This window comes from Mesoplodon bidens (genome assembly GCF_964165515.1).
Source record: "Mesoplodon bidens genome assembly, chromosome: 16".
Taxonomy (NCBI): Eukaryota; Metazoa; Chordata; class Mammalia; order Artiodactyla; family Ziphiidae; genus Mesoplodon; species Mesoplodon bidens.
In genome coordinates this window covers 16,513,993-16,527,246 of record NC_138173.1, presented here as the reverse complement: position 1 = coordinate 16,527,246, position 13,254 = coordinate 16,513,993, and the positions used below count along the sequence as shown (strand labels likewise).

At 38.9% G+C, this 13,254-nt stretch overlaps 1 protein-coding gene across 8 annotated transcripts in view; it reads left to right on the top strand.

The window, feature by feature from the left end:
- The window catches only part of EYA1 (EYA transcriptional coactivator and phosphatase 1), a gene marked incomplete at its 5' end in the record, with an annotated part of 317,837 nt that overhangs the window by 242,978 nt on the left and 61,605 nt on the right, over window positions 1-13,254 (top strand). For all 8 annotated transcript variants that reach the window (XM_081258276.1, XM_081258275.1, XM_081258271.1 and 5 more), the window contains one exon: window positions 253-336. In XM_081258276.1, the coding sequence (XP_081114402.1) occupies window positions 253-336 (84 nt within the window). The remainder of the gene's footprint in view (window positions 1-252; window positions 337-13,254) is intronic.

Sequence of the window (13,254 nt, the reverse complement as noted above, 5' to 3'; positions counted from 1 at the left end):
GGAAGGACATATATTCTTTTTTCCTACATTTATGTCAGTGTTGCTAATGTATTTATCCTCTTGCACCTCATTTGAGGTTATATCTGAGGAAAGCTAGGAGATACCCTTTGGAACAGCTGTGTTTAAAAAAAATAGTAAATTCACGTTTTTCATTTGTCTCCCATTTAAAGACTACCTTTTCATGTTGAAGTTAGCTGAATAGCAGGTTTCTCAACCAAGAGAAAGACACAGTGATTGGTTCTTCCTTTGTAGAGGGTGTTCATCTGGGACTTGGATGAGACAATCATCGTTTTCCACTCCTTGCTCACTGGGTCCTACGCCAACAGATACGGGAGGGTGAGTACCACGAGGCATCAGTTTTTAATTTCTTTAGAGTAAGTATTCCTAGAATTGAATTTTTTTATCCAAATGGGAATGTGGCTTAACTTTAAATAATACATTTAAAATATAAAAGGAAGATAACTTGATTTATTGAAATAGTCAAATATATATGTAAGACAAGAACATATAAATGAACAGAAGGAGTTCTTTTTAGGCTCTTAAAAATGAGATAAACTTTATGCAATTACATTCATTCTTATTTCAGACCCCAATGAATACAGGTGATTGGATGCTATTCTAGGATGAAATAGTAAACTATATAGATGATATAGAAAGGTCTTTTGCGTTGTATTTTTTTGTCACGTCCTTTTAGTCTCTTTATTCCCAACATATTCAATGGAGCAAATATTGTGCTTGATATTGTCTTCTGTGATTACCAGTGTTAGTATTTTATTTTCAAAGTACCTGTTATGAATGTCTTTATTAGTCCCTTTGCTATGGAGCTAAATTTACATGAATGGTTTGTAAAATTGGGCCTCTGAATGACAAAGGACCAATACGTCCAATTCTGAGTCGTTACAATATTTATCTTGGTGGTATAGGTACAGAATAATGTTATAGATCACCTTCCATGAGTACAACTTCAATTTCAATGTTCTGAATTTGGGTTTCTCAAAACCTTGGAAATCCTTTCTGATTGCTTGGTGGTTCCATAAACCTTTCCCACGCAAAAATCATGTTATTTAAAGTGCGTTTAAGTAATTTCTGAAATATCCTGTGAATATGATATTTTTCATCTTTTTAATCTTTAAAGAAAGATTTAAAGATTAAATCTTTTTGAAGCCTTAGGAAGTGAATTCTTGTGTCTTGGTGACTCCAGATTTGTATCACAGTTAAATGTTAAAATTGATACTGGTAAAATTGTCATGCTATCTTTACAGATTTTATGCAGGTATTCATTCTTTCAATAAATAGTTATTTCAGTAAATACATATTGAGTGCCTGATATGTAGGTGTCTGAAGGTGAAAGTAGAGAAATGATCAATGAGCTTCACAATGCAACTTTCCTTCTTTTAACCCTAAAGCTACACCTAATCCGAAAAAGGGTTGGAAAAATGCACATTTGTAAGAGCAAGAATATTCCACCATTTGAATGTCTGTCAGAAATAAGATATATGTAAAACACAATATGTCCCATCTTATTGTTAAACAAATTTTCTATGAGAAGAAGACAATTAACAAAAACACAGATTATAAAAAAATAAGGTCATAGAATCAGTCATTCAAAATAAGTCTCTATTTGTGGCTAGCACATAATAAGGATTCAATAAATATTAGTTGTGATTTTTTATATTATTTCTTCTATCAATACTATTACTATCCCCATTTCTACAAAAACTACTACTTTATAAGCCTGAAATATCAAAGTGTAATGAATATGAAGAGTCTTGAAGATCATCTTAACAGAACAATTTTAATCTCCCTACAACTAACTCCTAAGGAAGAGAGCTGGCTCCTGGGACTCACAGAAAAGTGTTGAAAAGGGCATGCACTTAGGAAACCAACATTTGAAAACCACCCAGAAAGTCTCAAGTCTTTAAAAGCTTTGTCACTAGAGGCCAAATTGATGTAAAGAGAGTTGTCTTGATCAGTGTGCTGTTAGCCATTGAAAGGGGTCAGTTTAGAGAGAGGTGGTGAACATCCCATGACCGCATGACCTCGTGTCAATCTCTGGCCATAAATTATTGGTTTACACATGGAATTCACACCTAACCTAGAAGCCACTGGCAGCTTAGAATTTTTCATTTGAATTCTTGACAAGATCTAAACCAAACATTACAAATATCATGAATTTTATTTTTACAAGTGTCAACCATTAGTATTTTGAGACTTCAACTGATAGTATTTTGTTTGTTTGTATGTTTAGTTTTCTCATACTAGGGCATGTGATAAAAAGTTTTACCTTCTGTAATTTCCCAAAGCCAAATGTATATATTCTTTCAACTATGGATGATTTGAGATGTTTAAATGTAAGCTTACCCTTCGTTTATAAGTTGATGGGGGTTGGGAAGAGAGCAACTTCAGAAAGCCTGGTTGGGGAAAATCTTCCTGAGCATGACCCTTTGAGCCTGAGGTCAGAGTGACCTGAAGGGTCCAGTTGAGAATGCACCTATCAGGAGAAAGAGTGTTCTAAGCAGAGGAAACAGCAAGCACAGAGGCAGGAAAGGGTTTAATGTTTGAGAGACAAAGAGGCTGGTGTTGCCTAGCTTAGTGCTGGAGATGCAGAGTCAAGAGAGGTGTGGGCTGGGATGAGGGCAGGTACAAAGTGCCTCCCAACCATGGTCAGCAGGGTTAATCTCATTGCACGGCTGTAGGAAATCCTTGGAAGACTTCGAACGGGGACATGACAAGGTCCGATTTAGATTTTTAGACTACTTTGGTTGTGTGTGGAGGATTAATGGTACAGGGAGAGGGGTGGCCGAACAGAGAGGAGGTTTCAGGGGTGATCTGATGCATTAGCAGTACAGATGGAGAAGCTGATTGGATGATGGATTCTGTTGTGTCACTGAGTCTAAGCCTGTACTCCTGACTGCACCACAGGCCAATAATCTAGAGACAAGTTGTTGGGGCAAGGAATAACGACTTTATTCAGAAAGCCAGCAGACCGAGAAGATGGTGGACTCGTGTCCCAAAGAAACATCTTGCCTGAGTTAGAATTCAGTCTTCTTTTATACTGAAAGGGGAGGGAGTAAAGTCAAACATTTGCTGGTTCCCATCAGCCTCTGGAAGGGATGTGTTAATTTCTTCCTCCCTGCAGTCATTCACAGGTGGGCCTAATCAGGATGTTCCCTGTGAGCTAAACAAAGGTATTTTAGCTTAATGCTCATTACCTGGGAGGCAGGGTTCCCAGAGATGGGCCATTATGTATAATTTAAGCTTATAGGTGACATCCCTTTAGTGATTAACTTATAGTAGAATACAAAAGGTTCTTCCCTATTACAATTGCAGATAGAGAATTAGGATTTAATTGGACTGTGCTGGTGGGCAATAAGTAATAGGCTCAGGGTTTTGTCCTGAGCAACTGGGAGAATAGTCAAAGATTTGTTGAGATGGGGAAGAACTAATTCAGAGGGAAAATGGAGAGTTCAGTGTTATACTGGTTTGAAATGCCCATTAGACATCCACTTGGACTAGGCAAGGAGATACTTGGAAGGTGAGCCTGGGGCACAGGGGAGTGGTCGGGGCAGGAGATGTCAGATTTAGTCCAACAGTGCACAGCTGAGGATCAGAAGGTCCTCAGACACTATTAGCTTGCTTTCTTCCTAAACACCTTCTTTGTGCTGGGCACTCTTGGTCAGCCTGTGGTCTCATTGCTGGGACACGCCCCTTCCTGATGTTTGAAGATGCTCTTGTTGAGGATGTTGAGTTGCAGCCTGAGGCATATGCAAGAAAGCTTGCTCCATGTTCTCTTTATTAGAGAACTTGAGAGTCTGGCAGAACTGCTCTCAGGTCTGATAATCATGTCTTGTAAAACTGTGACTCACCAAGGATTCTTCCGAACAATAATAATAACCAAGCTGATCAGAACTTGCATCCCCCTAGAAAAATGGTACAGATGAACTGGTTTGCAGGGCAGAAATTGAGACACAGATGTACAGAACAAACGTATGGACACCAAGGGGGGAAAGTGGTGGGGGAGGCGGGTGGTGGCGTGACGAATTGGGAGATTGGAACTGACATATATACATTAATATGCATAAAATGGGTAACTAATAAGAACCTGCTGTATAAAAAAATAAATTAAAAAAAGAAATAAGAACTTGCATCCCTCTTGTTTACTCGGGGCACAGGAGAGAAATCTTAAAGCACTTCAGGGGCGGGCCACCTTTCTTGGAGCATAGGTTCAGGGATGTTACTGGGCTTTGTCAAGGGAGCATGTGGCTGTGCCTTACTCTTCAGGCATATAAAGCATTGAATACCCGACAATGTGATCGCTGTCCGGTCTCTATGGGAACCAGACACTTGAGAAGTAGCTTAGTCACAGTAGCTTAGGCTCCTGGATGAGTAGGCTATTCAGTAAGGGGATACAGGATCTGGTTGATATAATGCAAAATTAGGGCATGTTACAGCAATATGTACCCAAAAAAAGTTTGAGAATGTCCCACCTTCCATGTAATCCTAGCTGTGGGAAGCAGTCCTGCTGGGTGTTATAAGGAAGTGTTGTTTTATAACAAAGGTGATGGGAACAAAAAGAGGGTGCTAGCTACAGTTCATATTTTAGGGAAGAGAAAAGAAAGAGCATATTAGCAGGAAAATGAAGTCCATGGGTGTTACTGTAAATTAGGTTGTTGTTAATAATATCCTAGCTTTTTTTGTTTAATGCTTCTTTTTAAGTTGCTTTCAAACTAAATCCAAATTCCCCAACTTTACTGAAGGAAACTATAGTCTTGATATTTTTTGTTGAATGTTCTCTTTAAAATAGACAATGTAATAATCTAGTTGTTAATATCAAAGCACAGCCCCCAGATTTGTATTTAAAATAAGTCTTGTGCGGATGTCCCAAGCATTATTCCCTTTTTGTGGGAGGACTTCCCAAGATACCCAGTATCTTGATTGTTTTAATACTTTATTTTTATTGTTGCTTTAACACCTGTGTCTCATACAGATTTGGGCTGAAATTTAGGTCTTCAAAGTCTTGAGCCTCACTCCTCATTTTACACAGAAACCTAAATGCGTGAACACTTAGGACAGCATAAAGCTTAGCATTTTTAATTGTAGGCCCTACTTATTAAGAATCTCCTGTGTGCCCAGTACTCATTTAACTCAACTTTAAGTGCTCTGAAACTGCTATTGCCAAACCCATTTACAGATGAGGAAACGGAAGAGGTGGAGACCAAATGTGAAAAACACTTCGCATCGTGTCTGGCATCAAATAAATATGTATTAGTTGTATTTTAATGTAGCTGAACCTTGGCTGTCAAACAAAACAAAAAACTCCTTGAATCTGGCATAGTTGCTAGTGAGTAAATTATGGTAGTGTCTTTAAATTTTTGAAGTACCAATATGTGATAGGCCTTATGGTGTAATAGAAAGAACATCGGATTTGAATTCAGATAGAGCTAGACGCAGACCTAAGCTCTGATTTTCAGTTCATTGACCTTGGGCAAATTGTTTATCCATGCTGAGCCTTAGTTTCCATATCCATAAATCTGACTACGTATAATTGCTTTAAGAATTCATTAAGTGCCAATGATTTCGCAATAAGGCTGGAGGGGAAAAAAAAGATGTAAGTCGTGTCATGAATTTGAAGGGCCTTATTAATAGCAATAATCCAATAATAAAAACAGCATATGTCACTGATTGATCTTGTGTCTGCTGTCTAAGCATTTGTTTTCTAATGTACCAGGCTTCTAGGAAGGTCCCCATTGTCATAGTGAATTTAGATCAACTGAACCTCCCTAGTGAGTGTATTACTGATCATTCAGCACATTGATGAAAGAAAAATTTGACAGCAGCTTATCTAACCCATTTCATCAGAATACTCTAGGTAGCCAGTAAAGATAACTGTTCTTACCCTGTTTTAGGGTAAGAACTCCCTAAAACTCCAAACTCTGTTGAGCCACCTTCCATGGTGGCTATAGATGTCAAATTCTTAGCATGGCACCCAAGCAGCCAGACATCCAGTGTCCTCCTTGGGCTATAGAGGATCTGGTTACTTAAACAGGATGATCTCTCTTTTGGAACCTCCAGACCAGGGTTTCATAAACTTTTTTGATAAAGGGTCAGATAATAAATATTTCAGGCTCTGTGGGCCATATCCTGTCATAACTCTTCAGCTCTGCCCTGGTAGTGCAAAAACAGCCACAGATAATATGAAACTGAATAAATGTCAATAAAACTTTACTTACAGTTCCCAAGTTTGAATTTCATGTAATTTTTACATGTCATGAAATATCCTTCCACTGGATTTTAAAAATCTAGACCAGGGATTGACAGATCACATCTCATAGGCCAAATCTTGTTCGTGGTCTGTTTTTGTAGAGCTTCCAAGCTAAGAATGTTGTTTGAATTTTTAAAGGGATATATATTAAAAAAAAGAGAGAGAGAGAGATGAAGAATTTGTCTCAGAAACCGTATATGGCCTGCAAAGTCTAAAATATTTTTTGTCTGTCCCTTTAGAGAAGAGGTTTGCCTGCCCTTGATCTAGAACATGCTCTGAACTTTGCGTTACTTAATATTACTCCTGCCTTCAGGACATCAGGACAATTCAATGACGGCCACAGTGTGGCTGACTAGACAGTAAACTCAATGCAGACATTGTGTGTCTGCATCTGGGGCCCCAGTGAAGCACAAGCCAGCACATGAATTTGTCCGGATAGGCAAAATGGTGGTAACAAATAGGCCCCAAATCTCATGGCTCAAACACAACAGAAATTTATCTGTTTCCTACTGAATGGTCTTGAGTGGATCTCCCAGGTTGCTTGGTTTAGGCAGGCTTTGGCCCTGCAGATGATGGTTGTACCATCTCACCGTGTAGCTTCTGAGGCTTCTGTGATCCTTGTCATCAGCTTTCTAGCCCACAGGGAGAAAAAGCCGGGGGGGAGCATGAGTGGCCGGCTTTATGGGCCAGGCTTAGAAGGGTACATAACCTCTGCTCCCTTGGCCCAGTGCAAAGGAGACCAGGAGATGTAGCCTAGCTGTGTGCCCAGGAAGAAACAGAGAATGGGTTTTGGTGGATGGGTGTCAGTGGCAGCCACAGTTCTCAGCTAAGAAATATTCGACAAATGAGTAAAACCCAGAGCACACTTTCAAACCTTTGTGGTGGCTCTGGTCATCCCAGCAGAGAAGTGCCCTAGGGCTATGTGACAGGTGTGCTGAGTGGCCACTTACTCCCAGAGGATTGTTCCCTGATTTTATTCTCTTCTTTGTGTATCAATGCCAAGTTAGATCAAAATGATGAAATAAATTAGGGTTCCAAATATAACCTTTGGATACTGTGAATTGACATGGAACCTAAACTCTCAAAATGAACCAAAACACAATGTTTTTGACTATCAAAGGGATTTCCAGCTGAAAGAGCCTCCTTCATCCCTTTTCATTGCCCTTATCCTGACAGTGGTTCTCTTTCCCTTTAACTGGCAGCCTCTTCCTCCTTACTGGCTGTAACATAGACTGAAATGTATGTTCCTGCTACCTTATTGAATGAAGCCTATTTTTCATGTTCATACATGTAAAAGGGAACGCAGCGAACAAACATGAATCATCACAGCTTTCCAACCACCATACTGGGCTGCCACCACCAGCTTTGGACCTCCCTTGCTCTAAGGCCTGGAAAAGCCCCTTGGAGATAATGCAAGTCTCACTCGGTCTGTCTTAATCTTCCCATCTATAAAATGGGAGCAATCACAGGGCTGTTGGGAAAACAATGTAAAGCACCTAGAAAAATACTCATCGGCACTTTGTAAATAAGAGCTATTATTGCTTACTTTGGGGGGTTCAGAAGAGGGAGTGAGCAATAGTGAATACTTTGTTGTTCCAGGTAGCAGACTGGGAGAGGTGGCAGGAGAGCATAACCATTTAGGGAAATGGGCGGCAAGGTGGCTGGATATCTGTTAAGTACATATAGAGGATCGGACTTGCAGAAGATGAGTAGCAGAAAATGTATTGAAATGGTAATAAAAATACTGCACCTTTGTTCAGCTTTTACAGTCGGCACTGCCATCTCACACTGATTAAATATCCAATTAGTTCCTTCTTTTTTTCTAATGAGGAAGCTGTGGCTCAGAAGATTAAATGATGGGCCCAAGGAAGGACATCTGTTAACTGACAACATCAGGAATTTCATCTAGTCTTCTGATGGGCCCATCACCCTCAAAAGGGGGGTGCCAGGAGCCCTGAATACCAGGATTTTGTGATGTGGGCATGGGGATGCCATGAACGATATTGAAACAGTAGAGCGACATGGTGGACGTGTACCATTTGGAAGACCGACGAGATAGCAGAGAAGATTATTACAGTCCTCCCAGTGGGAAATAATAAAGGTCTAAGAGAATGGCTGTAACACTAGGAAGGAGAGAGAGAGAGGAGAGTGGTTACAAGTGAAATCTAGATGTTTTTCGATTGGATTTAGCTGTGTAGGCTTTTTGCTGGCACTGCATGGGCCCCAACTTGGCTAGATCTGTTCTGGCTTTCTTCTCCTTCCTCCTTCTTTGTACCACGTCTTGGCATCTGTCCCATGTTTGGGATTCATTGGGTTTTCTCCACAATCACAATTCATCTTTGGAATGGTGAAGTTCTTACCCTTATTCTCTACTTGGGTATTATTTTCATGATGTTGAAAGAGAATCTCTTAAATAGGAGAAAATTAGAGCAGTCGAGTGTCACATATCTAATCAGTAAAAATGACCTGATTAGCCCTACCACAAGTGCGGATTTTTTTCTTTTTAAAATCATTCAGTGAGTAATTCAGCTGTGATTTATTTTTCATGTGTGTGCCTTCTCTCCTGGTAATCCAGATTATTTCTTAATTGGCATCAGAACTATGCCCAGCTCCTAAACCTTGGCATTTCACACCAGCTGTTCAGTGTTAGGGCCTTATAAAATTACAAAAAGTTAATATACCATTGATGGTGTTGATAACTTTAGACAGGTTAGAGAAAAGAAAGAAAACAGTGGAATCTTTGGGTCTCATAGGTTGTACATATCATTTACATAACACTTTTAGAAATATTTTTAAATGAAATAACATTTCAGCATATTTTGTTTTTCTTCTCTCCAAGAAGGGAGCTAATTTTCTCATCTTATCTTTAATCCTTCCCTTGTGAGCAACCAGCATGGGGCCTTGAAAATAAGCCACTCCTGGACTCAGAGTGCCTGCCCATTCCTGTTTTTCAGCTTCTTTTTCTCCAAAACAAAAGATCCTGAATGGGGAGAATTTATTTTAAATGGCATTTGGGCCCTGTCTGTGGCTGTAATATTAGCGTTCTAAATAAGGAGTTGCTTAAGGGGTCCAAAATGGGTATTTTTTTTTCTTTCCTTTGATTGAGACTGGCCAAGATTTGTTGTTGCTTCGAGGATACTTTACAAGATTTTCACATTGACCAACAAATCCTCATAAACCTGTTCACATCCTTCGCATCACACCTCACTGGGCCACTTCAATCCCAGTAATTGTTCGCCAGTGGAGGCTTAGCTGCCCACTTAGGATCAGAGCAGATAGAATTTTTAGAACCTTACCTTTTAGTCCACAAATTAAAAATGTAAGTACCATATCCCAGGGAACTAGTCAGACTTTCTGAAATAGTTGAACCATCTTCTGGCACCTCTTTCTAGCCTAAGATAAACTCTTTAAATAGCATTTTTAAAACATCATAGATTCTACTTTTTGATCCAAAGTATTAGAATAGCAATTGCCAGGATTCTGTATAGGTTTGATCATATAGATGTAGTGGGGTACATATTCAGATAGGAGAGATGCAAAAGACATTTATCATGTATTTAAAAGGTACTTGGAAATTGGAAATAGTAATAGATAAATTAAAAAGCAGGGCTTCCCTGATGGTGCAGTGGTTGAGAGTCCGCCTGCCGATGCAGGGGACACGGGTTCGTGCCCCGGTCTGGGAAGATCCCACATGCCGTGGAGTGGCTGGGCCTGTGAGCCATGGCCGCTGAGCCTGCGCGTCTGGAGCCTGTGCTCCGCAACGGGAGAGGCCACAGCAGTGAGAGGCCCGCGTACCGCAAAAAAGAAAAAAAAAAAAATTAAAAAGCAAAATTAATTTTTTTGGCTTTCAGTAAAATAAATCCCCAGCATCACTGGTACTTTGTAGAACCCTATTACTATTACTGTAGAATTACTACAGTAATATTACTATATTACTATACTATATTACTATTACTGTAGAAGTCCCATTACTTGGAATGCTGCAGCTATCTAATATTAGAACAACGACTTAGGTATTAAAATATTTCTTAAAGGTCTCAGCTTAAATAATTTGAATTGGATAAATGTATATTACCTTATACTTTTGCTTGGTTTATTTCACTGTTAAATTTTTTTGCTTTTCAGTTTAGAAAACTAAGATGGTAAAAGAAAAGGAATAAAAGGGCAAAATTTCAAGGGTGTGGAAGTAGGAACCAGAGTTATATTAATAATACGAACAATTTTTTCTTTTAATATTTTACTGGTATATCTAAGCAATAAAGAGAAATTGCTTTCTTATTAACATTTGGTGCTATTTTTAGTTGTTTTTACAGTAAAACTTAAGTGACTTATTCTTTTTGGACTATACAAGATCTAATGCAATATTTGGCATTGGAGCATTGTTAAACCAAAACTAAAAATCTTGGGATGTATCTTTTAAAATAGTCATATAAAAAAAGAGATATTTTTATGGCTAGATGAATGGTTAGCTTTAAGGTTTCTAGAGAAAGGACAAAGTATTTTATTTTTGTACTCAGAATAACATTCTGGATCCTGTTCTAAAAACCCAAGAAGAGATAAACAGGTTTTCCTCAAACTATCTATTTTGAGGCTCAAAGGGCCATGGACACTCTGAGCCAAAAATAGAATTTTGAGAAAGTAATGAAAATGGGTTAAGGAAAGCTTTTTTTTTTTTTTTTTTTTTTTTTTGCGGTACGCGGGCCTCTCACTGTTGTGGCCTCTCCCGTTGCGGAGCACAGGCTCCGGACGTGCAGGCTCAGCGGCCATGGCTCACGGGCCCAGCCGCTCCGTGGCATGTGGAATCTTCCCGGACCGGGGCACGAACCCGTGTCCCCTGCATCAGCAGGCGGACTCTCAACCACTGTGCCACCAGGGAAGCCCAAGAAAAGCATTTTTTAATCAGTCTCAGTTCGAGGGGTGGTAGGTATGGGGGGTGCTCGTGTTTGCCATTAAAAACATTAAATTGCCATTGAAGCCACGAAATGAGAATTAGGGCTGAGTGCCTACCATCCTTCCAAACAGTTTTACAGATAGTTAAGATCAAATATCATGTACAAATACTGGAATTAGCAATGCAGATGTAACTATGATATTTCTCAACATAAATGGCCAACAAAATAATCTGAGCAGCATGAACGTCAGCTTGGTCAGTGAAATACAGCACAAGTCATGTCAGAAAGTACCCCCTGCTGCTCCTCCTCACAGATCGGGGTAAGAATCCATGCTAATGCCATGTGGTCCCCATGTTAGGACTAACCAAAATTTAAGACCCCATCCAAAGAATTTTATCATAGTAGAAGTAGTAGATGGCATGCAGTTCCTTAGCCTTCTGGCCTATAGTAGTTTCGTTGTGAGTAATGATCACTGAAAACATCCATTAAGTAATTCAAAAAATTGTACCACCAAATGGCACCGTTCCAAGTTGCACACGCAAAACCACCCATGTTATACAGGCTGTAGTACCTAAGACACACTTGGCTGTGCACCCCTCTCCTGCCTGAGTCACCATTTATCTCCTGGTCTGATACCAATGAGTCATTCAGAATGTCAGTCCTTTATGATTTCTTTTTTTTTTTTAATTTATTTTTTATACAGCAGGTTCTTATTAGTTATCTGTTTTATACATAAGAGTGTATATATGTCAGCCCTTTATAATTTCTTGAATACATACATAGCAATGTAATAGGTGCCTAGCCGTAATTCCTGCCTTCAGGGAGCTTATAAATTAATAAAGGAGGCAGTCGGTAGGAAATGGATGAGTCTTCAACAGCAGTCCTTCATTGGGGCAAAACTGATCTAAACTAATGCCACTCTAAATCCACAGAGAGTGAAACCACAGAATCTCCAAAGGAATAACAATATTAAGAAGGAAACAAGTCTTCCTGTATTACTCAGGACAAGTGTTCTCTAATAGCTACAATTACTTAGCTAGTAAGAAAGAGCCAATAATAGGATGTCAAATGATAACACTAGTATTGTGAGCCAGAAAAAAAAGATCAGGATCCACAGGAGCTGCACAACCAAAAAATAAATGCCAGAGGCCCTAAATGAGATGCTTCTAGGGTTACCGCGATTCTTAAATTACACTGGGAATTCTCCTTTGCAGCCGATCAGCATTACAATGTGACACTGCTGCTCCTAAATATATAAGACATAGGTCCTGTGGCTTCCATTATGTATGTAGGAGTTTCTCTGGTTTTCTGGAAAAGACCATCCCATATGATAAAAAATTAGTAGAGTTAATACAAGAAAAGCATTGTCTTCTGACCTACATCCTTCTGTATATGACAAATCTCACTTAAGTCTGAGTACAGATTACCAAGCAACTCCTAGCATCTTTTCAATAAAAGGGAGATACTGAGGAATTTTGCAAGACTTTTGACAATTTTGACTTAAAAATTTCTTTTGTCATTTTAAAAGAATGGTTTGAGTGTGCTTTACATTTTCAAAATAAATATTTTTAATCTATAGTTTCACCACCAAAAGACAACCAATCTGGACTCAGTGAATATTTTTTTAAAATTTATTATAGAAACTTCTAAACATCTACATAAGTAGATGAAATGGTATAACGGAACCCAGTGTAACCTCTGCCAGCTTTAACAATGATCAGATCCTAGTTAATCTTGTTGCGTGTATGTCCTTTACCACATCCCTCCCCTATCCTGCTCTACCCTAGGGTTATTTTTCAAAGCAAGTCCCAGAGATCATATTATTTCATTTGTATGTATTTCAGTATGTATTTAAGACTCCATTAAAAGACTTTTTAGAATAGAAATAGTAGATGTTACTCAGAACTTTAGCCATCTAGCAAAATTAATAATAATTTCTTAATATCATTGAATGTCTAATCAACGGTTACATTTCTCCGATTCTTTTTTTTTTTATTTTAAATTGTAAAATACACGTAAGATAAACTCTACTTTCTTAGCCGTTTTCTTGTTTGTTTGTTTTTTGTTTTTTTTTTCCTGCGTTACACGGGCCTCACTGCT